This window comes from Mustela nivalis (assembly GCF_964662115.1).
Source record: "Mustela nivalis genome assembly, chromosome: 4".
NCBI lineage: Eukaryota > Metazoa > Chordata > Mammalia > Carnivora > Mustelidae > Mustela > Mustela nivalis.
Genome location: NC_139023.1, coordinates 4,382,005 through 4,406,769, shown reverse-complemented (window position 1 = coordinate 4,406,769; position 24,765 = coordinate 4,382,005). Strand labels below are relative to the sequence as shown.

At 45.7% G+C, this 24,765-nt stretch overlaps 1 protein-coding gene across 5 annotated transcripts in view; it reads left to right on the top strand.

Moving 5' to 3' along the window:
• The window catches only part of FRAS1 (Fraser extracellular matrix complex subunit 1), a 409,483-nt gene that overhangs the window by 358,842 nt on the left and 25,876 nt on the right, over window positions 1-24,765 (top strand). For 4 of the 5 annotated variants that reach the window (XM_082726544.1, XM_082726546.1, XM_082726545.1 and 1 more), the window contains 9 exons: window positions 433-580; window positions 7,332-7,537; window positions 10,762-10,918; window positions 12,847-13,047; window positions 14,590-14,777; window positions 15,993-16,268; window positions 18,960-19,192; window positions 21,038-21,198; window positions 22,377-22,591. In XM_082726544.1, the coding sequence (XP_082582670.1) occupies window positions 433-580; window positions 7,332-7,537; window positions 10,762-10,918; window positions 12,847-13,047; window positions 14,590-14,777; window positions 15,993-16,268; window positions 18,960-19,192; window positions 21,038-21,198; window positions 22,377-22,591 (1,785 nt within the window). Of the gene's footprint in view, window positions 1-432; window positions 581-7,331; window positions 7,538-10,761; window positions 10,919-12,846; window positions 13,048-14,589; window positions 14,778-15,992; window positions 16,269-18,959; window positions 19,193-19,369; window positions 19,888-21,037; window positions 21,199-22,376; window positions 22,592-24,765 lie in introns of those variants that run through there. The other variant, XM_082726547.1, reaches the window with a different exon arrangement.

The window sequence follows — 24,765 nt, the reverse complement described above, 5'->3', positions numbered from 1 at the left end:
GCTGTGCGAACAAGAGAATAAAGCCAGAGAGGTCTTCGACAGACCCTCCAAGGGACACTGTCAGCATCTAATATCCATCATCACCGATAGAGGACAGGGACTGCACTCTGTTGATGTAAACATCTAGAGACAAAACACTTAAGGGTTTGTAATAAAGAGACTATTATTTTCTGGGTTAGAAAGACGTATTGTAAGACCAGCAGAGAAAGCAAGTTATAATCTCTGTGCTGCTCTCCCGAAGGCAAGTGGGTGCTGGACGTTCTGTAAGGTTTACTTTGATCTTTCTTCTTCTTATATTTATATTTACATTATTTTTTAAATTGAGATATAATTGACATATATTAATTTCAGGTATATAACATAATGATGCAGTGTATTGCAAAATGATCACCGCACTGGGTCTAATTAACATCTTGGTTTTTCTTCCTCTAGTACTGCACCTTGAGTATCTTAGATGACACTCAGTACCCAGTAATTGAAGGGCTGGAGACGTTTGTGGTTTTTCTCAGCTCAGCACAAGGCGCCGAACTGACCAAGCCCTTCCAGGCTGTCATTGCGATTAATGATACATTCCAGGATGGTAAGATAGCAGAGATGCCAGCCCATGGCTCTGACTATAGTGCTATTTCTTCCTTGCCCTCCAAGTATGTGACATTGGAACTCATTCACATTTTCATTCAAGAAATGTGTGTGTATGTGTGTGTGTGTACGTGTACGTGTGCACACGTGTTATGTACCTACTGTCAGATAAAAATACGGGGGAGAAATAAACGTTCATGTTTCTGGTGCTGTGCTGGACACAAAAAGGTATATAAGCTCTGGGCCCTGTCCTTAAGAAGCTCACTGTTTAGTGGAGAAGATCAGACCTTCAAGCAGAAAAATTAAAGCATATTATGATAAATGACCTAATAGTGCTATAAATCCAGTGTGAGGGGAGCAGAAGGGATTTAACAGCAGCTGTGTGTGGGAGAATCACGGATTTCACAAAGGACGTGATATTTAACAGGTTTTAGGGTGTGATAGGAGTTCATCTAATGAATGGCAAAATACAGTTTTGTCAGAGGGAGAGATATAGCTTATATGAAGTATAGAATTTTAAGAGATGCATCTCTGGAAAAGAGTGAGATGCTCACTTTTGCTTTAAGCCTGGCAGGAGGTGAGTAGAAGCCACGAGTTGGGACTCCCACCTGCCTCCGCATTTCATTTCCGGTTCTGAAAGGACTCATGTTGCCGCCTAAGGGACGTGTAAGCCGAGAAGAGCAGCAGGTGCTTCTAAGCCGAGCGGTGGTGGGATCTTTGTTGGAGGAAACGGACACTGGCGGTCCTGTGGGTGGTGTCCAGGAGAGGGTAGACAGCAAGTATATGAAGAAAATACAGTCGCCACTGCAGAGGTGACAGGAAGATGGCCAGAAAAGGGTAGAGGCTTCTTGGGAAGAGTTGATGAAATCTAGAATTGTCAGATTCTAGAGTTGGGTAAGAAGATCAGGTCAAACCTCCTTCCCTACAGCAGGAAGACCCTCATAACGTCCCCCACCTGTCGATGACAGAGCCCATAATTAAACTCTTTTGGTGGCTGAAAAGTCACCATAAAAGGAACAGGCAGAGGGTTCCGGGTGGCTCAGTGGGTTGAGCCTTTGCCTTCGGCTCAGGTCATGATCTCCGGGTCCTGGGATCGAGTCCCGCATCGGGCTCTCTGCTCAGCGGGGAGCCTACTTCCTCCTCTCTCTCTCTCTCTCTGTCTGCCTCTCTGCCTACTTGTGATCTCTGTCCGTCAAATAAATAAATAAAATATTAAAAAAAAAAAAAAAACAGGCAGCCCAGCAGGGTGATCCTTAATGCTTTCATTTTTTAAAAATAATTTGTCTATGTACACAGTCTTTAAAGTGACCCAAAAAAGGTATGCTATGAAAATTAAGTCTTTCTTCTAATCCTATGTCCCAAACCCTCTGGTTGTTCTCCTAGAGACAACCATTTTCACCAGTTTGTTGTTGTGTGGACCCTTCAAGAGAAATATGTATATCATGCCCTGAAAAGAGAGAATACACATCTAGGCACATGCATACGTAATACATTTATAATGCAAATGTCCAAAATGAGAGTTTAGACCTAGGTTTATTGAGATCTAACTTCCATAAGTTAAAATTCACCCTCTTTAGTGGATAGTTCTATGGGTTTTGACAGATGCCTACCGTGGCATGCGCGCCCACTACCACAGTCAAAGTGTGGACCGGTTTCGGCACCGGCACAATCCCCTCCACCCCCACCCTGCGCTCCTCTGCCGTTGGCCTATTCCCCATCCGCAGCCCTGGCAACGGCTGCTGGGTTTTGCCCATACAGTTTTGCCATTTCAAGAAACTCTTATCATCGGAACCCTGTAATACAGCAGCTTGTGTCCGGCTTCTTTCATTAGAAGATTGCACTTGAGAACTGTCCATTTTGTTACGTATACGAGAAGTTCGTTATCTTCACCGTGGAACAGTTTCCCGTTATATAGATGCCCAACAGTTTGTTCATCCCTTCACCCGGGGAGTGACATTTCGGTTGTTTCCGGATTTTGACTGTTAGGACTAGAGTGATTATAAATATTTGTGTATAGGTTTTCATACGAATATAGGTTTTTGTTTCTCTGGGGGAAATACTTAGGAGTGGGGTTGGCTGCATTGTTTGATGGTGTTTGTTTCACATCACAAGAAATCGCCAGCCTGTTGTCCAAAGTGGTTGTAGCTACTCTGCGTTCCCACCAGCAGTGTGGGAGAATTCTAGCGGCCCCTCCTCCGCACCAACATGTGGTGTTTTCAGCTTTCTCTGGGCTTCTGTTGTTGTTATCCTCGTAGACATACAGTGATGTCTTGTGGTGGGAAAGTCATTTCTCTAGTGACTAGTGACGTTGAGATCTTTTCGGCTGCTTACTTGCCATCTACGTATCTTCTCTGGCGAAGTATTATTCAAATATTTCCCCCATTTTTGATTGAGTTGTTTTTCCCCTCTATTACTGCATTGTCATAAAATCTGGACAAACATTTGTGCTTGGCAAATATTTTCTCCTAATCCGTGGCTTGTTTGTTGTTTTTTTAATAATGTCTTTCAAAGGGCAGTAGTTTTTCATTTTGAAATAGTGCCATTTATCAATAATTCTATTATGGATTGTACTTTTTTTTTTTTTTAGATTTTTATTTATTTGACAGACAGAGATCACAAGCAGGCAGAGGAGATAGGCAGAGAGAGAGAGGGAAGCAGGCTCCCCACCGAGCAGAAAGCCCGATGTGGGGCTCGATCCCAGGACCCTGGGACCATGACCCGAGCCGAAGGTAGAGGCTTTAACCCACTGAGCCACCCAGGCGCCCCTGGATTGTACTTTTAATGTTGTCTCTAAGAAATATCTCCCTGACCCAGGATTATAAAGACTTTTTTCCCTGTGTTTCCTTCTGGATGTTTTAGTTTTAAGTTTTACATTTAGGTTTGTGATTCATAAAATGGTAACTTTTAAACTGTGAACCACATTATAACAATTAAACTATTTTATATCATATGTTACTTCAGAGTTTACAGGGTGATATCCTAGACATTATCTCACTTGCAATCTCATGGTTTTATACTTGTTTCTATTCCGTAGATAAGGAGACTAGAATCAGGGGAGTGAACACCCGAAGTCACACGGAGAGGGACCAGCATGCGTTCTAAGGCTTGGGCTTGTCCATACTCTTTGTGTGGTATCTACCACAGTACCAGGCACATAGATTTCATTACATGTTTATTTCTTTTCTTCCTGACACATGGGTAATTTTTCACACTTGCCAGTGGGACTCCAGTCACACACACAAAATGCATTGCCCCAGATTAATAGGAAATACTCCACTGGGATTTCTCTCCACCTTTTATTGACAAACATTAGTGCTGCAAACTTAGAAAATGAGTATGTTAAAATATTTCTCATCTTTCAGAAAGGCTACAACAAACTATATTCAGTCAAGAATTTATCCCAGAGAAAGAAATCCCCAAACCTGTTTCAGAAACCTGTCGTAGTGTTTCAGTGGCTGTGTTTCTTGGTCATCGACTTCTTAGTGATCACTAACTCTTGTTGCGTCTTGTCTGTGTGCACACTGTGAGGTGGAAAGATCTTACCTTCTCTCTAATCTTCACAAGCTCTTCAACTAGTGAAGCGGGCCAGATCATTTGTCCAAGGTCACACGGAGAGGAGGCGATAGGACCAGACCTAACGCCTAGGTCTCTTCTGTCCGCATTCTGTCTCCAGTTTTGTACTCTTCCCCGTGCACTTGCAGATGCTTGATGTCCCTCAGCGTCCTCATCAAGTCAACCTTCACCCTTCCAAAGTGACCTTAGGCCTTTCATCTTTTTCACAGGGTGACCCCAGGCCCTTAAATCATCCAAGTAACTCATCTCAGAACCTTTTCCTATTTGCATTTTCCTCTTCTGTTCTGGTACCTGGAGTTAGACTTTGGCACGGACCTGAGGAATGCCGAGCAAGGCAAGAAGGGCCTCGTGGCCACGATCTCATCACACCCCTACGTGCTCACTGCATCCTACCTGCCCTAACTCGAGAGAGCCGGAGGCAGGATCTCGCCTACGTCTCCAGCCTAACCATTGCCCATAGAGAGGCCCTCGAATCTCAGGGGGTCACATTTGCACTTAACTTTGCCAGTTACTGAGAAGGTTAGTGGAGAACAGCACGTCATGAGCGTGTTCGGTGCCTAAGACTGGCGCCCGGTGCTGTGCGGGAGAGCAGAGTCCCACGATCTCTTTCAGGACCCAGGACTGACACGAGTCAGGAGATTAGTGCGCTCTGGCTGTGTGGGACGAGGGCGCCGAGAGGGCTGCCGGTGCGGGTGATGTCTAGCACGAGCCTGTGCGCCCCACGGCGATCCCCACTTCATGGGCATGCCCCCCGTCGGTGTGGAAGGAGAGGAGCGCCGCGGGCAGAACTGAGAGCCGCACTCCTGCTTTCGGAGGGGATCGGAGCTGGGCTGTTGAGAGGGGACATGAAATGACATGGGTCCGGTCCTTCACACACGGCCTGACTTGGGCTGGACCTTTCCTTTGTAGGCCGTAAAGCCCCATGCGCAAATCCGTTGCTGAATATGGTCCTTCCCTTGTCTCTTGCTTCATTCCACGGGGCCCCGTGAGGCCGGGGCCGTCCCAGCGCTGCAGGCATCAGGAGACGTGTTCACCCACCTCCCTTACTTCTCACTCTGCCTTTCTTTTCCACACAGGGAAAGGAGTGAGGTTTACTATCTTGTTAAGGGGGGGGGGCAGTCTTTTACAGCTCAAGAAGAGTTTGGGGTTGATTAATACAGGACAAAACCCAAACATTACCACTTTCGCTTTTAACTTTCATCTGACTTAATGCCTGTCGGGCCAGCAAGAAAAATCAACCCAAAGCTTTCGATAAGCATGTCATGAGCAGAAAGCTTCCTTGCTTGTTGTTGTTCCCTGCCCACAAGTTTCCTTCTTGTCCTTCTATGCTAGGTCATGTCATTGCCGCCTTTTAACAGTACAGACCGTTTTACTGGGTGACAGAGCCCTAAGGGATAAATGTTCGGGGCCTGATGCCAAAGCTAATTATCCCTTAGGTGTGGTGTTCTTTTAAGAAGGATCTGCTGGGTTTTTCTTTGGTAATAACATGATAACTGTTTGGTTTAGCTTAGATAGTGAGTTTGCTCTGTTTTTGCTAAAACCCACAGTTCTGGGCAGTGGGTAGTTGGGAGGCAAACAGACTCTTTTGACTTGAAGAGTGCTAAGCTTTTGGTTCCTTCCTTTCAGGTTTGGCAGGGAATGTACAAGACGCGGCAGGGAGATGGGAGATGACCGCTTCAGGGTCAGTTTCTGCCACAGGAGACTTTGACCCGTGACTGGAGGGGCTCCCTCTTTGTATTGCTCATTAAGAAAGATATAGCCAGCAGGGGGCTTAGGTGGCACAGTCTGCTGAATGTCCGCCTCTTGGTTTTGGCTCAGGTCCTGATCTCGGGGTCGTGGGATCGAGCCCCACATGAGGATCTGTGTTCAGCAGGGTGTCCGCCTGAGTCTCTCTCTGCCTCTTCCCCAACCCACTGCCTGCTCTCTCTCTCTCATAAATAAATAAAAATATATCTATCTGTCTATCTTCCATATATATATATATATACATATATATATATATGAAAGAACGAACCAGCAATTGACAAGATGTTAGTCTCAGAAGAGAGCATGTCTTAATGTAGAGCATCACGGTAGGCACTGTAGGAAATAAGGAGAAAAAAGTGGTTCTTCCCATTGAGAATACTGGGGTTGGGGACATTACAAACCATAATATAATTCCTACCAAACATGAGTGCTTGTGATGTACCAGATACTGTGTTGAGCACCGTGTGGACATTATTTCATTAAATTCACTCCTTCCAACCCCTCTAGGAGTTGGATAGTAATATTTCTAATTTATAAATAAAAACCCCCAGGACTCAGAAAATCTAAATATCCTATATTGCGGGACTGTAAGTAGCAGGACTGGGTTGGAAATGCAGGCCTGCTGATTGCAAAGCACGTGTTTTTAACCACAGGTTGGCTATGGTCCTTTCCTAAAGTCAGATGAGACCAATGTAAACTATAAAAGAAAAAGTGATTTTTATTCCACTGACCAAATTCAGCATGTGGATGTCTTTTGTTTGGCCCAGTAGTTTGGTCTCTGTGGAACTTCTTTTTACTGTTCTAACTCATTGCTTTTTAAAATTTTAGGGGATATGACATAAAAATCCAGATTTCTGGCTTCATTTGAAAAGAGGGTAACCTGCCAACCAAGGCCTGGGGCTGAGGGGCGACCCGCCCTAGAACAGCCTGTGCCTTCCTCCGTCCCGGTACCCCACTTTCCCCTGTCCTCTCCCTGGCCCCAGGACCAGTGTCAGTGCCCATTTATCGTCAGGCCCACACTGCTCTTTTCCTTTTGTAGCCTTAGAAGGAAAGTGAATTTGTGTGTGTGTGTGTGTGTGTGTGTGTGTGTGTGTGTGTGTGTGTATCCAAGTCTCAACCAAAACTTTCCTCATACCTGGCCCATTTCTTTGCTTGCGTTACTTACCTGTGTTTGAGATGGGGACCTCACCCTGACGCTGGGAGAAGTGGGTGCAAAATGGAGTTATCGTTTCATTAGAAGCCCGCTCAGCAATGGAAGCAGCTCCCTGGTCCTGAGAGCAACCAGGCCTCGAAATCTGCTGCCATCTCTGACTCGCCAGCCGGGGCGGACGGCCCTTAGTAGACCTGTCCTGCCAAGTGGCGAGTGAGGGCCGCGGCCACCACGCCTCTGTCCCTCACTCACAATGCCTCCATCTTTCCTCCGGCTCCCGCAGTGCCCAGCATGCAGTTTGCCAAGGATCTGCTCCTAGTGAAGGAGAAGGAGGGTGTCCTGCATGTGCCCATCATTCGGAGCGGAGACCTGAGCTATGAGTCGTCGGTGAGGTGCTACACCCAGGGCCATTCAGCCCAGGTCATGGAGGACTTTGAGGAGAGAAGAAATGCGGACTCTTCACGGATTACGTTTCTGAAGGGGGAGAAAGTAAGTGGGTTCGTGATGTCTGAAAGATCAGATTCTCTTTCCTTGATGCCTTTACTTACCCATAACGAAGACGTTAAGACAAATTCTGAACATCTAGGAATTCTTTTACTGGCCGATACTATCTGTAATACTATCATCTGTCCCCTGTAGCTGTTTTCTTGGTCTCCTATTTACAACAAAATCCATATATCGTTGGTTGAAGCAGGAATTTAGATGACATGTAACATTTCTGGAATGTAGCAAAATCAAATGAATGAGGCTTTTCTTAATTTGCAGCTACATTAGAGATGACGCACTCCACCAGTGTTACCCAGAGCAGGACGAGACAATCCTCTAGAACCTGGGCCCCTGTCCCAGGGCAGCATAGATTCTAATACAGAAGCCATAGGGTAGGACCAAAAAGGCAGACACTGAGCAGATTCAAGGCAGGAAAGTGCTCTCTTCTTAGCAGTTATAGAAAAGTGGGCAGATGGACACAGAGCTCCTGAGAACTTCCAGTCAGTAAACATGACCACATTAGAACCGAAGCCTGCAACCTCGGTGTATGTCCAAAGTGTGGATATATGGAACAGGAATTCTATTTCCACATTTTTGGATTTCAGTTTGAGATCACTGAGTCACCTATACCTTCTTGATTTGAGACACACAGTCCCCTCAGTCACTTCGAGGCCTTTCTCTGACTTTGCGTTCTTTTACGCCTGTTCTCCAGCCACACTTCTTCCCCACTTGAGAACTCACCAATCTGTTGTGTTTACATATTTCTTAATTTGTATTTGTTCCTTAAAAATGCTGGTTGTCTTGTATGCAGATTTTAATTTATACATTAAACAATTTTCTTTTTCAAACTTTTACTCTGTTTACTCAGTAAGGTGTTTTAGTATCTGTCCACGTCATTTATGTGTACATCTAATCTGTTGCTGAGATAGCGCGTAATATTTCATGATGGGCACTTAGTACATTGTAACCATCCACTCTCAGCAGTAGACAGTGAGGAACTCAGAGACAGCACCCACTCATCTCCTAACATGCTGCCGCCACAGAGAATGCTTGAGGGCACATCCTCCTACACGTCCTCTTGCAGACCTGAGTGGGAACGTCTTCGGATGTACACTCGGCAGCAAATGTGCTGGACCGAAGGCCACGTATGGGCTTAATTTGAAAAAATAGTGTCAGAACACTTTCCATAAAGTTGCTAGCTGTGGCCTGAAGGTTGTTATAATCCTATATCCTCTCCAATACAGTACTCATCTTTTGAATTTTTGCTAATTTGATATGTATATAGTTAAATCTCATTTTAATTTGCATTTCTCCAGTTACTACCAGTGTATATGCTTGTTAGCTCACTGGCTTTCCTCTTAGGTAAATTTGTCATTTTTATCCTGTATTCCTTACTATTGCATTGCTATCTTTTTCTTTTTTTCTGGATTTTTATTTATTTATTTATTTGACAGACAGAGATCACAAGTAAGCAGAGAGGCAGGCAGAGAGAGAGAGAGAGAGAGGGAAACAGGCTCCCCACCGAGCAGAGAGCCCGATGCGGGACTCGATCCAGGACCCTGGGATCATGACCTGAGCCGAAGGCAGAGGCTTAACCCCCTGAGCCACCCAGGAGCCCCCTTGTTATCGTTTTCTTGCTGATTTGCAGTCTTTCTTGCATATTCTAATTATTAATTCCTTACTGGTTGTAGACATTTTAGAAATTGTAAATGTATTTTTTGCATCCTGTCACTTATCTATAACCTTTAATCACCGTGTTCGTAGTTGAACAGAGTTTTCAATTCTGGTAGAGTCAAATGTATCAGGTGTTTGCCCTATGATTAGTCCTTTTGAAGTTTAGCGTCAGAAGTTCTTAGCCAGCCCAGGTCACACAGAATCTTCCTCTGTTCATCTTTACTACCAAAAAAAAGTGACAGCTGCCTTCTTTTAGGCTCTTGGTCTTTTATGCATTCGTGACTCATAGAAACCCTGTCTTAACTATGTATTTTATGGGAATTTTACTGGTGGCAGGTTGAAACGTGTGTTTAAAAACATACACAAATGCAACAGATACCATCTTCAGCTTTGAGTCTACATGTCTGTATTTGTCTTAAGTTCAAAAGAAGATTCTCTGCTTATCCAGGAGACAGTTTATAATTTAATAAAATTACAAAGAAAATACGGTCTGACCATGCATATGTCACTCACGCGACAACCTCCCATTCTCCACAAACGCACTTTGGAATCTTCATTTTCTCTGGCGTGCTAAGCAGTTTGTCTTTGAAACTTGTCATTCACGAGAAGGTCGTTGTTTAAGAGATATCCTGAGGAGTCACTACTGAGTTCATGTTTTCTATCGGGAAAAAAAAAAGGGACATTGTTCAGGGACTTAAAACCCGGTTCGCGAGCTACCTATAAACACTCACAGGAGCGCTTCCTTCCATTTCGTGGGCCTTCGGAAGAATGAGAGTAGAACTTCTCTGTGCCCGCAGGTCCTTGGCAACCCCGTGGCAGAGTGCATTTAACATGGTTCGACTAAAAATAATCCCATTCACATCATGTGACTCTACCATTGAGGTCACCGCGTCATCTACAACGCTTTGGCCTTATTTTCTGTTTTCTTAAGAATACAGTCCTCGGTAGAGAACAATCAGTGGGAGAAGCACTTGATTTGCTCCTGTCAAGCAGGGATTAGGTTGTGTTCTCCGACTTTGGGAATTTGGCAGCGTTCCGATGAGACACCATCTGGCAGGGCGTTTGAGAGTTCTGCGGCACTGAGAGGTATCAGAGGAGCCTTTCTGAGTTCCTTCTGAAACCTGCCAGTTGCCACCGAGGGGACAGACCACTGTTCAGCCTTCTCCAGGAAGCCTAATGCATGTGTTCACCCGTCATCCAAATTGCACCTTTCAGAATGCACGCGTGTGCCTTGGTCTGATCAGGGAAAAGTGCACAGGTTTCCTGCAGCTACATTGGACTGGGGTGTTTTATTGATCTTGTTTTTCCACAAAACCAGTCATTCTGAGAGGTTTGGAATATTCTAATATGAGGCTTCTCACATAGGTATGTCCCTGTCAGGCATGAACTGTTAGATTTAAATATTCTGTTTTACAAACAAAATGGTTTGAGACCTTTCAAATTTGTGTTGACTCTTTGATGCCACAAAGAAGAAAAATCATTTTCTAGGAAAAGCAAGAAAAGTACTGATTTTTCAGTGCAAATTTTAATCTATCTCATGGCATCGGCTCTAGATGAAGAACTGTACTGTCTCTATCCATGATGACTCCGTGTTTGAGCCTGAGGAACAATTCAGGGTCTACCTTGGCCATCCCCTTGGAAACCACTGGAGCGGAGCCAGAATCGGGAAGAATAACGTGGCCACCGTCACCATATCCAATGATGAAGACGGTAACAGACGCTACTGCCTTTAGTTACTCTCTGGTAGATAGAACATGAACTGATGTGTTACTAATAATGCAATTATAGGTGTTTTTTTTTTTAAAATGAAAGTGCCATAAAATTGCCTACTGATAACAGTCTCAGAGTATTTATATAAACTGTTGGCAGCTAGTGATCACTCTCCTGCAGTTCCAATAAGGCGATAGCTCTTCTTAATCTCATGATGCCCCACCACCTGGCCCAGAGATAAGGAAGGAGTATGCTTACAAGCTAGGACAGAGACGCTAAGGCAGGCAGAGAATAAAACCTATGTAAGTCACTACAGTTCAGAAGCCAGATTGGAAATACGATCAGAATCAGTTGAACCCGATGAACTGATTTAAATACTGCCACCTTCCCGGAAAAGTCTAATTTCTCAGTTTCCTTCTAATTGATTTGGCCTATTAACCCCCCAAATCTTAAATTCTTGAGTCAGGTGTCAGCAAGGAATGCCCCCGGCACTAGGGAAAACAAAACCAAATCTGTTTCAACTTGGGACAAAATTGTTTTATTCAGATAGATATTTTAATGAGGGAATGGGTAATATTACAAATAGTAATCGGTGTTTTTATGTTACCGTAGACCAAGAACCACGCTAAGCATATTATATTATTTCATTTAATCCTGACGGTAACCCCTGAGGGAGGCGTTAGAATCCCTGTATTATAGCTGAAGAAATTGAGCCTCAGCAAATTTATATAATTTATGCTCTCAGTTACACAGCTGTCAGCAGCAAAACTGTTTGTAACCCTTATTTTATCAGATTCTAGGGTCTACCTGACAGTTAGTGACACTCTCAGTTTCTGGCATAAAATCAGGACTACTGTGGACATAGGGTAAAATAAGGAAAGCCAGCCTTGAAGCTGGATTCGTCCTTTATCCGGGGACTCGGGCTCAGATCCTGAAGTGAACCTCTCCCGGTCACCAGGAAACCTGACGGAGGCTCAGAGAGGTTGTGAGTGACTCTCCCCAGGGCCAAGGAGCTTTCATCAAAAACTACCAAGTCTCCAAGGAAGCTTCTCTTCTATGATTAGGACGAATTGATTTTCTGAGAGGGAAAGAGGAAAATGAACAGAGACTCTAGAAATATCTGCAAAATATTATAGTATATTAGAAGTGGTATGAAATTTGAAATTACTCTCAATTTTCACATTTTTTGTCCCTATCCACAACTACCACCTCACCCTTCCTCGTGAAAATATAGTGAAAAAGAAGGCACAATTTGAAATTTTTGTAAAAAGCAACGTATTCATCACTTCATAGCAATGAGACTAGTACCTCAAACCAGAGTGGGCTAGGAAGGCTTGTGCTCTTCATGAAAACCACTCATTTTTAACGAAAGAACCCATGCGTAGTTAGAAAATTTTAAGGAAAGGGAGGCATGAGGGCTCTGGGAAGAAGGAACTCAGATCAGAGATGAGAGACGGACTTGGGAAGTTCAGGGAGTATATAAGTGAGATAAATTCTACAGCTTAGAAATTCATATCTCATAAATGAAAAAGAGTTGATTCATGCAATCGGTCGATTGGTATTTATCAAGGGCTTACTCTGTCTCAGTCCCCTGACAAGTGTGTGAATCTAAAAACATTCTGTGAGCTGTACTGCCCAGATGGAAACGTGGACATCATGCATTTCAAAGTGTTTAAAAATATTTCCCCCACTATTGTTTTTAGTAAGAAACCTGTGAGGAGCAACTCCCGCAGAATCATAAATAAGTTCCTTCTCCAAAGCTTTACTGAGGAGTAAAATGGATTGATTTTTATGACCGCAAGCCATTTTTCCGTTGCGTTGCTTACTAGTGTGGAAAGCTCCCTCCTGCCTTTGTGAGGTGTTTTCAGGGGACTGGAACCCTTCGTGCTTCTCCAACGTGCTCTGGTCTTTCTAACCTGTTTCCTTAGCCCCTACCATTGAGTTCGAAGAAGCCGCATACCAGGTCCGCGAACCCTCGGGGCCAGACGCCATCGCTCTCCTGAACATCAAGGTGATCCGCCGAGGAGATCAGAACAGGACGTCCAAGATCCGCTGCAGCACGCGGGACGGGTCTGCCCAGTCCGGGGTGGATTATTACCCAAAGAGCAGAATCTTGAAGTTCAGTCCAGGTAATGGAACGCCAGCCCCAGGCTGCGGGTTTTACTTGACAGAAGGGCAAATATCTTGTATTCGAAGAAAGGAACGAGCAGTAGAGGCAAACTGTGGTGCCGACTAAGCATGAAGTCCTCATTAGGCACACGTTTGCTTCTACAGGAAGCTTTAAAATCTTTAGTTGCTAACAGTGGCATTGAGAAAGAACCAGAGTAGGTCCCTTGCTTCAGAACATGCTTCTGATTTGGGCTCATTTAAAAGGATGTTTTGGCTGTTGTGAACCTATGACTTGGTTGAGTCATAGATGCACTTGATTTTAAAGAACAAACATCACCACCATCATTCCGTAAAACCCGGGTGCGAGGCAGTGTGCCGGGTCCTTCCGGGATGACTCAGATGCAGAAGGCACAATCTCTGTGCTCCTCTGGTTGAACATGGGCTAGGAGACGGGATACCCTGTTACGAGATTTCCAGAAAAGGTTTATTCTAGAGGGAACTACAGACATGAGTCAGGGACGAGAGAGAGGAAGATGAGATGCAGGTCACAGGGAGCTGTTTAACTTCCTTATATGGTGGTTTGATGGAAACAATGAGACAGAGAAGGACTGGAATTCTATGCTAGATTTTCTCACAGAACTTTCTGGAGGAATGTGAGATGAACAGACCGGTGTAGGTCCTGGCGCCGTTTCTGACAGAGCCAGAAGTGGGCAGCGGTGGTAGAAGGCCTCTCAGAGACATCTTGGCAAGTGGGGGGAGGAAGTGACCTCCTCAGAAATGAGGGGGCGAAGTTTTAAAGGGCTTCTGCTCCAACCCGTGTGCATCTGCTGCGCGTTTGCCGGAAAGGTAGAAGCCCTTCCTCCGCCTCCACACCAGGGCCGTTCCTCCATGTGTCTTTACTTTTTCTTTTTCTGCGTAAGGATCTAGAGAAAAGAGAGGTCTTGGAAACAGCCCAGCCCAGGTGTTCGTAGGAGAGGAAGAAGGGAAACTTAAGCCCTGCCAGGGATACTTGCTCCCCCAGAGAATCGTTTTGGCAGGAAGAGAAGGCAGTTCCTACGGCTCTAACCCAGCTCCTTCCTGGCTGCCAAACCCGTCCGCTCCTGTCTAGGTGGGGACGGCCTTGTAGGATGCCTTCGAGATCCTGGTTCTCAGGACAGCCCTGAAGGGTGTCTGTGTGTGCAAGCGCTCACAGCCACGCAGGGGCTCATGCCTACGTGTAGAGGGAAAGAAAAATTAAGCAAAAAACCTCATAAGCAGGGTGGAGTGTATTTTGGATCATAGATTTTTATTACTACCGGCTCGTGTCAGGCAGGGCCCATTAATCCTCATACGGTGTTGGATAGGAAGTCTGCAAAACTGAGCCTCTAGTGGAGTTTGGTCTCTAAAATAGATTTCTCCCTGGAGACGGGACTCAAGTGATTAGCAGCCACCGTGTTTATCAAAAACCTCTGAAAGGAAAGGGCATATTATAATATGAAACTTCAGCGGTGCCAGCCTGCGTCGTCTGAGGCAGGTCAGCTAACGCGAACCTCTGCTCTCTTTCTGCTCTGTCCTTGGTGAAGGTGTGGACCATATCTTTTTTAAAGTCGAGATCCTAGCCAATGACGACCGGGAATGGCACGAATCTTTCTCCCTCGTCCTCGGCCCAGATGACCCAGTGGAAGCAGTTCTTGGCGATGTGACCACGGCCACGGTGACGATTCTAGACCAGGAGGCGGCGGGCAGTCTCATATTGCCAGCACCGCCCATCGTGAGTTGCTTGACCCAAAAGGGTCCCTGCTTTTATGTCCTAGTGACTAGTAGATGGTGACTTGAGAGGAGCAGGCCTTCTGGGGCCAGCTTCATTCTTCTAACACAGTGGTCCTCAACCGGGAGCCATCTCGTCCTTCCCTTCCTAGATCTCCTCCCTGGGCCACCACCTCCAGGGGACATTTGCCAATGTCTAGTGACATCTCTGGTTGTCACGACTGTCACACTAGGTACTATTAGCATCTAGTGGGTAGAAGGCAGGGCCCTGCTAGACACCCTACAATGTACAGGACAGCCCCACAACAAAGAATTATTTGGCACCAATGTCTGTAGTGCTGAGGATGAGAAACCCCGTTTGAACATTAGAGTAAGACCAAACCATGTTGACACCTTAGTCTGATAAACACGGGAAGCCTAATGCGATTGCTCTCATTTCTTACGTGGGACCTAGAAGAAGGGGGGAGTAAAGTGATGCTACCCCATGGCTCTTACCCCCCGTACATGCCAATGCATAGAGCTAAGTATTTGCAGAAGCGCAGTACCCAGTCCCCCAGTTTGGGGATGTGTAGAACGAATGCCCTGACTTTACAATCAGGAGGAAAATGCCTGGAGGTTGCCAAGCGAAATTTAAGCCGTCATAATGGAGCAGTCGGAATAAGTCTTCTAGCTTTCCCTGGCTAGTCTCATACAGAAGAAGAATCATCCCAAAGGGGTCTCTTATTCAACCGTAGAGGAAACGCTCTCCCTTTATTTGCTTTTGTTTTGCCAAATACACTACTGCACACCATTAATAATTTAATGCAACCTTATTTATTTTGTTTTTTCTTAATGCAACTTTAAACTAGTAACTGTGATTCATCATACAGCTTTGGTTACAGTGGTTCATAAACATAAAAGTATTTTTCACATGAGTGATTGAGCTCTGATTTAGGAATAAGATTAACGAGATATTAAAGCTTTTAGCTCAGGCAGACGGAGGATCTTCTTCAGCACTCAAGGTCTGTAGTATCTTCTAGAGATGCCTGGCCAAGCGCTATGAAAACTTCCACTGTTACGTTCTCTCTCTTTGTCCCTCCCTCTCTCTCTTTTTCTTTTTGTTGTATTTTAAAGAATCCCTAGCAGTTAAGGGACCTTGTGGCTCTCTGGAGAGGGGACCCTCCGTTCTCGGAGCCTCCCAACGCCCAGCCCAGTCTGAAGCTTTGTTGCTCCTTTTCAGGTTGTCACCCTTTCTGACTATGACCATGTAGAAGAAGTGAGCAAGGAGGGTGTCAAGAAATCCCCGTCCCCCGGCTACCCGCTGGTTTGCGTGACCCCCTGCGACCCCCATTTCCCAAAGTACGCCGTCATGAGGGAGCGTTGCAGCGAGGCGGGTATCAACCAAACACTGGTGCAGTTCAGCTGGGAGGTGGCCACCCCCACGGACGGCAACGGCGCCCGGTCACCCTTTGAAACCGTCACTGACAGCACGCCCTTCACCAGTGTCAACCACATGGTAGGTCTGTGGCTCTGGGCCTGGTGCTCTTCTTTGTCCCTCCAACTCTGTCGGGCTCCTGAAGGCTCCTGTGTGGCGTTTAGAATAAAATAAACAAGTCAGCAGGTACACACAGTATATTCACAGGTATTTTTATTCTTGTACGTAAGGTACTATGGTGTCATAGAAAGAGATCCAAGTTAGTTATCAGACTATCTGTTTACTAATCTCGATTCTGCCTACTTTGAACTACGTGATGTTAAGAGGTCACTTCACCTCCTTGGGTCTGTGTTTCCTGATCTGCAAAAGAATATTTCCACTTAGTCACTTGACAAAGTCTTTGACTAATCAGATTAAAAGTGTCTATAAATGGTAAAGTAAGTCAAAAATTCCACGTAGGTACAATTACTGATTCCTCTTTTCCACATGTTTTCCGTCATTCAGTAAATAGTAGGTTATAAACCCCTGGGTAGAAGACCAAGGCTTCTACCATGTTTGTGGAGCCTAACATGCCCGGCACATGGAGGGCATACAGTAGGGATGGCGCAGTGATTAAACAAACGATAGGTTGTTTCTCAAGTGATCGGTGTTATACAGAATTGTAGGAGGGCGTGAGACGTTCACCACGCAGTTGCTGTCCTCAAAGAGTCGAGACACCAGACCAACACCTCTGCCGCCATCACAGAGCAATGAACAGTGAGGGTTTTCCCAGCCTTAAGAAAGAGCGCCCTGGTTAAGCCGCTGCCTTCGGCTCAGGTCATGATCCCAGGGTCCTGGGATCGAGCCCCACATCAGGCTCTCTGCTCAGCGGGGAGCCTGCTTCCCCCTCTCTCTCTCTCTCTCTGCCTGCCTCTCTGCCTACTTGTGATCTCTGTCAAATAAATAAATAAAATCTTTAAAAAAAAAAAAAAGAAAGAAAGAAAGAAAGAAAGAGCACCCTGTGGGGACTGCTCGTCACAGCAGTGAGGACATTCTCCTCAGAGAGACAGCTAAAAGCAGTGGAGGCCCACAGCCTGGTAGCCCTCGATCGTTTTGATCAAAAGTAGTGCACTTAATAGTTTGGCACATGAGAGATTTCTTTCAGACGGTATTTCCCTAGATTTCTTCCTCTTCAACTCTGAGTTTGTTCCCACTTTGATGAGTGCTTCCGTAGATGGGATCATGGCGCAGGGAGGCTCAAATGGGTGGAGGCTCTGGTGAAGCAACGTCACTCATTTCCATTGTTTTTTGCACAGTGGATTCAGAGAAGACAAAAAGTCATTTCTTTTGCAAAGTAACCTAGTTCAGACTAGCTGATAAAATTTAAAAACTTAGATGATAAGACTTTACAGCTTATGGTTTTCTAAGTATCTAATTCTCTTTTGAAAAAACCAGGAAGGCAGCTTGGTCTGATTTGGCCAAATATACATTTTTTTTTAATTTTTTTTTTAAGATTTTATTTATTTATTTGTCAGAGACAGAGGGAGAGAGAGCGAGCGAGCACAGGCAGACAGAGAGGCAGGCAGAGGCAGAGGCAGAGGGAGAAGCAGGCTCCCTGCCAAGCAAGGAGCCCGATGTGGGACTCGATCCCAGGACACTGGGATCATGACCTGAGCCGAAGGTAGCTGCTTAACCTACTGAGCCACCCAGGCGTCCCAGCAAATATACATTTTTAACTTAACCAAGTTGATGTTTCAGTTTTTCTTCTTGCGATGACTTGGTGACTAATACTTTCATCCCAGTTTCCTTTGCTCTATCTTTGTTTCTTCAATTATTTATTTAATAGCATTGTATTGTGTGCATCTGTATAAGAGGCCTCAAATCCCTTCTGAACTAAGTTCATGTGTAAATAAATAAATAAAGCGTTGGCAGCTAATTAAAACAATTTTAATGGAAAAAATCCTCTTTAATTTTTAATGGACTTCAGTGAAAACTGTTTTCATGGGTAGAATTTATAAGTTTGTATGATTGCTTTGTGGGAGGTCTATGGCACACAGAACCACCAATTAACTTTCCTTCTTATGAGCTTCCCTGCGTGTATGTGCACATTATCTAGAGAGTTGTGGTGACCATGTAGTCTGCAGAGCCCAAGCTAAGCATTCTTATGGCTTCTCTAAGGCTAAGAACATGAAAGAATCTGTCGAAGGACCTTCACAGGCCAGTAGGTGTCAGAGGCCACGTTCTCGACTTCAACTCTTCCTGTTACTACAACCTTTGCAGCGTGTGTGGTCCTTAGGCGGGGGTGGGGGAGGGGCGAGCCCTGGGAAAGAAAGGAAAATAAGAACACCGGGAAGGAAGCCTCTCTTTCCGGTGTCCTGACACCGCATCCTCAGCAAAAGTGACCTGGAGGCCAACCAGTCTTAATGGAAGGGCTGGAGACTAGCCGCGTGGTCCTTACGCTGACGCTAACCGACACAGAGAACGATGCTGTCCCCAGGGCCGGTCATCTCTGGGCTCTTGCTCCTCTCTGTCTACTTGCTCCTGGTCTGCCACACGGCCTTGGGCTATACATACTCGCTCCTTTGTCCCTAGTGCCTGGCTCCTGGGAGAAAGTCAGCAGTTTTGTGGTGAAGGAATAGCAGATAGAGAGATGAGTGGGTAGACGGATGACGGATGGTCTGCCCAGATAACCCTGTGCCAGAGACTGGCCGTGTCATATCGTCCAGACGATGCAGCGGCAGGAGCTCTTTGAGGAGCAGACACACGTCTCAAGTCCTTGATCTTTCCCGGTAGGTCCTGGACAGCATTTACTTCAGCCGGCGGTTCCACGTGCGCTGTGTGGCCAAGGCTGTAGACAAGGTGGGCCACGTGGGCACCTCCTTGAGGAGCAACATTGTTACCATTGGAACCGACAGTGCTGTGTGCCACACCCCCGTGGTGGCCGGGACAGCCAGGGGCTTCCAGGCACAGTCCTTCATCGCCACCTTGAAGTACCTGGACGTCAAGCACAAGGAGCATCCAAACAGGTCAGGTCGGGCCGGGGCGCCGTCCACAGCGAGGGGCTCTCCTGTGTGTGTTTGCCGGAGGAGGCAGAGCAGCGAGTGATGCTGCTGCGAAATTCAGAATCACGGTCATAAATGCCCCAGAAAACATTTAAATTCTTCAGAAACCCCTAAAATCCGTCCCCTTGCCTGTCTCCGTAGCCTCCTGTCCCTCGCCAGCCGGTCTGCCCACAGAGAATCACACTGACTCTAGTCCCCAGGGCTCCTGACTGCGATCCCCGACCCCTTCCACTCACCACAGTGAAATCCTGTGGTCCTACTCTACTAGCGCCTGACAGCCCTTCTAGAAACTTCCTCATCATCTTTCCCAGTTTGATTTGGAAGCTCCTCCTCCCAGCCGCCCTGGCACCACGTTCGCCTCTTTCAGAGCGTTACCATCATTCCCTGCCTCTCTGGGCCGCAGTAGATGCTGACGGCGGAGACCCCGATTATCGTTATTCCTGGATCCCCTCTGACCAGGACGGTGCTTTTTGGCCCCTAAGGAACACTTGTTAAATATCTAGTGAACGGAATAATAACGCCGTATAAATTGAAAGTCACTGGACAGATGTGCTTTTATTTTTTTCCTATGCTCCCATGATTTTGATGGAAGAGAGATACTTTCATGTTTGCCTAGCTAAAAGGGATTCGTGTGTATTATACATATTCATTGAACCTTGTGGTACTTGTACCTGTGCCTTTATGAACGACTTGAGTTCAGAGAAGAGGGTTCATTTGCATGGAGAAAAAAACCGATTTAAGTATGGAGCCAGGAATATGCAAATTCTTTCTTTTTTCCTCACAGAATAAGATTTACTTTTGTTAGAAAGCAGTAGCAGAAGTGCCCAAGGCACGACTGACCCCTTCTTAGCAAAAGAGACATCCCGTTCCTATTCCAAGATTCTGATTCCTCTTAAAGATGTCTCCTGGGCTTTTGTTCCAAGAGTCAAGCTATAAAAACTCAAAGGCGCCCTCAATCAACATGCTGAAAATTTAAACTTATACAACAAAAATAACACAGCCCCTAAGTACAGTTCTGTCGTGTCTCAGTCTTAGTCCATATTTACTAAGCTCGTATTTTATTTAGAATTTTACACTACGTGCTCTGGAGACACGAAAGAAGTGAACGCAATGATCCTTGTCCTCGTGGGGAGGCAAGATAAACAGAGTCTGGAAGTGGCAGACGTCCCGTGCACAGGCAGCTAAGCTCTGAGACGTGTAGACGAGCCCCGGCACTGTGGATGGGGGCCACTGGGGGCCGCTCGTGTCGCTGGGAACTGGAAGGGGGGAGGGGGAGAAGGCTCTTTAAGTTAGGAGGAGGCAGTAGGAGCAGAGGGATATGACTCTTTCTAAGATATTGTCCTGGGTAGGAATAGTTGACCTTAGAGTTTAAAGAGCTCAGTGATGTCATTTGGCACAAATACTTAAAAAAATAGAGGTGTCAGCCCTCCCCGGTCTCCCCCAGACACCCCCTGTGACAGAGAAGGAGACGCTACCTCTATCAGTCACCCCACTGTAGCTCACGAGGAAACAGAGCTTCCACTGAAAGCAAAAGAAAGCTTTAAAGTAATTTGTGGATGTGATGTTATCCTTCCTGGTACAGAAGAGAAAAAAATTGTGCTTCCTGATGGCTATCAGGTCTGAGCCAGAGGATTTCTTGGCGGGAGGGGTGGGGAGCGACCCCACGTGGGCATCGCCCTCCCTGGGAAGCTTCAGCACGGAAAATGGTCGATTCCTTGGTGCAGGCGGAGTAAGTCGTGAGGAAGACACGTGGCACGTTAGCGGTTCCCAGCTGCACCTCAACACTATCTCTGCCCATTTTTGCCCCAGAATCCACATCTCCGTGCAGATCCCGCACCAGGACGGAATGCTGCCGCTCATCTCCACCATGCCGCTGCACAACCTGCACTTCCTGTTGTCCGAGTCCATCTACCGACACCAGCACGTTTGCTCCAACCTCGTCAGCACCCGCGACCTGAGAGGCATCTCAGGTGAGGGACGGCCCCCGCGTGGCTCTCGCCTTCCAGCCCAGCCCCGTGGCCTGGGGACACAGCGAAGAGAACTCGGCCTCCTGTCCCCCGTCCTCAGGACCTGCGGCATGAGTGGCGTTCCTCCGAGCAGGTGGCCAGGCACAGGCCGCTCAGGCAGTGACGCGATGGGGGAAACCAAGGATGTAGCCATCAAACTGTCTTTGTACAGCAGAGATTGGTTGAGGGTAAATTATCTGCAAGTCACTGAGCTACACCTGAACGTTTAACCGGTCCGTATCTGCAGCCGCCGTAAGAGACAGGCTCTGGCTATCGGCTGAAAGTTTGTTCCTCTTCCTACTTAAACACAATTAAACTCAACACATGTTAACTGAGATCCCAGTCCTTAGCGGGGCAGAGGACCACGTGCTGGTGTTAAACATTCTAAGAAATGCGTCAACTCCTTCAGAATACTATGATTGCCCTTAGTGCTGTAAAGAACCGTAATCCTGATACTCTAAAATCGCATCTGTATTTAGCTCACTGCTGCATTAAGGTCTTCCTTAATTTAGAACAGTTCAGTTGCTTGGCAGCATTTCTCTCGACGATTTTTGCCCATAATTTTTCCCGCAGCACGGGAGTTTCAGTCAAGCACCATTAGCGAGCTATTTACTCATTAACACAAAATTAAGATTTTTTTTCCCCCAAGTGTTCAGAAACCATAGGAGGGGAAGAGGAAGTCGGATGTTTGTTGTCTTTACATAAAAGCTGTTTTTTTTTTTTTAAAAATCAGTCTTAAAAAATAACAATTCATCAACGAATTATCCGTATAGTAAGTCTGTGTCTTCAAGAATTGATTGCAAAGTTTCAGTGTGTTTTCTTTTCCGAGACCCGTGGGGCCATGAGCGCTGGCTCCATGGACAGTGTCAGTCGCTCACCTTTCTTCCTGGGGTTCCTGCAGCCGCTTAGAGGACCTGTGACCTCGGTCACTCTATGTAACCCAGGCAACAGGTCATCTAGCTCCTCACCTTCTCACCCAGTGTGTTTGGGGAGCCTGGATTGCTCTCACAGAGTCTCTGAGGAAGGACGGGTTATCTCAGCCTCACAAGGACACGTCCCTTCTCTCCACTCAGCTCCCGGGTAGCCTGTGAGGGGCCTGTCCACAGACCGAGTCACTTTTCCTCGCTCCTCCCCCCGCACAGAGGCCGGGTTCCTGGACGACAGGGTCTATGACAGCACGGCCCTGGGGCCTGGATACGACCGCCCCTTCCAGTTCGACCCCAGCGTCCGGGAGCCCAAGACCATCCAGCTCTACAAACACCTGAACCTCAAGAGCTGCGTCTGGACCTTTGATGCCTATTACGACATGACCGAGTTAATTGATGTCTGCGGGGGGTCCGTCACTGCCGACTTCCAGGTGGGTGTTCCGGGGGCTTCTGGGAAGGCGGCGCGCACCTGCGTGCTGTATGGAAACCTCTTTTGTTCCTGAAAGCGCTTCTGTTAGGATGCTGCTTCCAGCGGCCTCCAAGAACTGGGAGAGCCGAGGGAGTCTTCTTTAATTTAAGTCCCCGAGCAGCTTGGTGGCTAGAAGGAGCCCCCCTAAGTCTGCTAAATCAATTCATTGGAAGAAGAATGTGGAAAATGTTAAAATTAATGTGGAAAAAATGTACTGTCTGGCACAGCCACTTATATAAGAATCTAATATTTACTTCTCCAGATATGTATTTTTTTTTTCCCTCTAGGTATACTGTAGAAAGCCAAAAGGATTTACTTTTGATGGTAAAGTTATTACAGAGTAGATGTATTCTCTTCCGTGTGTGGGGAAATAAGTTGAAAGGAGGTGCGCCCTTTCAGAAGACAAGTAGAGCCGCTCTCTTTTTAAGCATTATGGAGAGAATTGTTTAAAACACATTGATTTCATGCCTACTTCAAACCTGTGCCGAACTGACAACCTTGCAAAAATGGACACTTTTTAAAATTTATTTGAGGAAGAGGTCGAATACAAGCGAGGGGGATGGGCAGAGAGAGAGGGAGAAGCAGGCTCCCCACTGAGCAGGGATCCCAAGGTGGGGCTCGATCCCAGGACCTGGAGATCATGACCTGAGCCCAAGGCAGACACTTCACCGACTGAGTCACCCAGGTACCCCGACACTTCTCAACAGTTACTAAACACGAGTGACAGAATTTTAGTAAGAAGCCATCATCCTAGGAGGGCAGTTCTACCAAAGGGATGAGGCTAACGGATCCTCATAGGAAAATTAAATCTGAAGCAGATTGTACCCACTCGTGAGCGGCTATCTCAGTGAGCTAAAAGTGACGTCTGTCCTTCATTTCAAATCAGATTTAAACAGGAAAGAGGGACTTCTGGAGGCTCTTAGAGTAATTATTTTGGGACCCTGTCTTTGATTAAAATTTATTTGTTTCTTTGTAATGCCTCTCCTGTTGGTTCACTCTCATTTCATGTGCACTACTGCCCTCTACCGAACGGAAAATGAAGGCGTTCTTAGGTTGACATTCTGTCTCTGCAGTTGCATGACCTAGGTTCAACTCCCCAAAATGCAAAACTAAGTGATTGGTTCCTCCTCTGGCTTCTCAAAATTTAGTATTCTGTGTTCTCCATGGTTTTTACCCTAATTACATTTTGGGGTATTTTTGTTCAGAATATGCCTAAAAATCTCAAAGACTAAGATTTCTCATTATAAACACCCCACTTCTTAAACCAACATAGAATAGATACACAGAAGTACTTCATTGCAGTCTGTTTCTTCAAAAATGGTTGAAACAGCTGGTATATGGTAGAAAATGTAGAATTTACAACCAAGCCCTAGATTATGTCTTTCCCTCTCATAACTGCTCTGAATCTCTTCTGAAATTGTAGCCAATCATCTCAGCATGGGAAGGTACTTAGCACAGTGTAGGTATGTGGTAAGGATTTGTCAAGGTTTGGTGTTTTGTTTTGTTTTTAAGGATTAGCAAGTAATATCATGAGGGATAAAGAATAGAAAGCAAAAACAGAGGAGGGAAAATTAGTTTTTCCAATCAACTAAATAATTATTAAGGTTGTAATATCAATAGTCTTGAGATTGGACCGTGTGTTTTTAACAAAGCCTGTGCACTAAAGGGACAGAATGTGGCGTGAGGTCCAGAGAAAATCTGAAAATTTTCCAAAGAAAACAGAATAAAACATTTCAAAAGATATTTTTTAATGAATATGGAATTAGCAGAGTCTTTTGAAATGTTTGGAATCAAACCTTGAATCCCTGACACCACTGTATATGAAAAAAAAATTGTAGAAAAAGAAAATGTTGATGTCCCAAATATTGATGAAACATTTGGGTCTTTTCCTAAACTACCCAAGGAAACACTTTACATTGTGTTTGAAAACAAAAGAAAAATGTTAAGTTCCATAGTAGAGTATATTATAGCATTTTACCAATGACAAAAATAACATTTTTTCAAGCTAAGCTTTTTTATTATCAAAGAAATATGTTTACAGAGGGAAATACAAAATGAATAAATACACACAGTATACACAGTTACCTTCCCCGTGAAAACTTCTGCTTGTATTTTGTTCTCTTTCTATCCAATTTT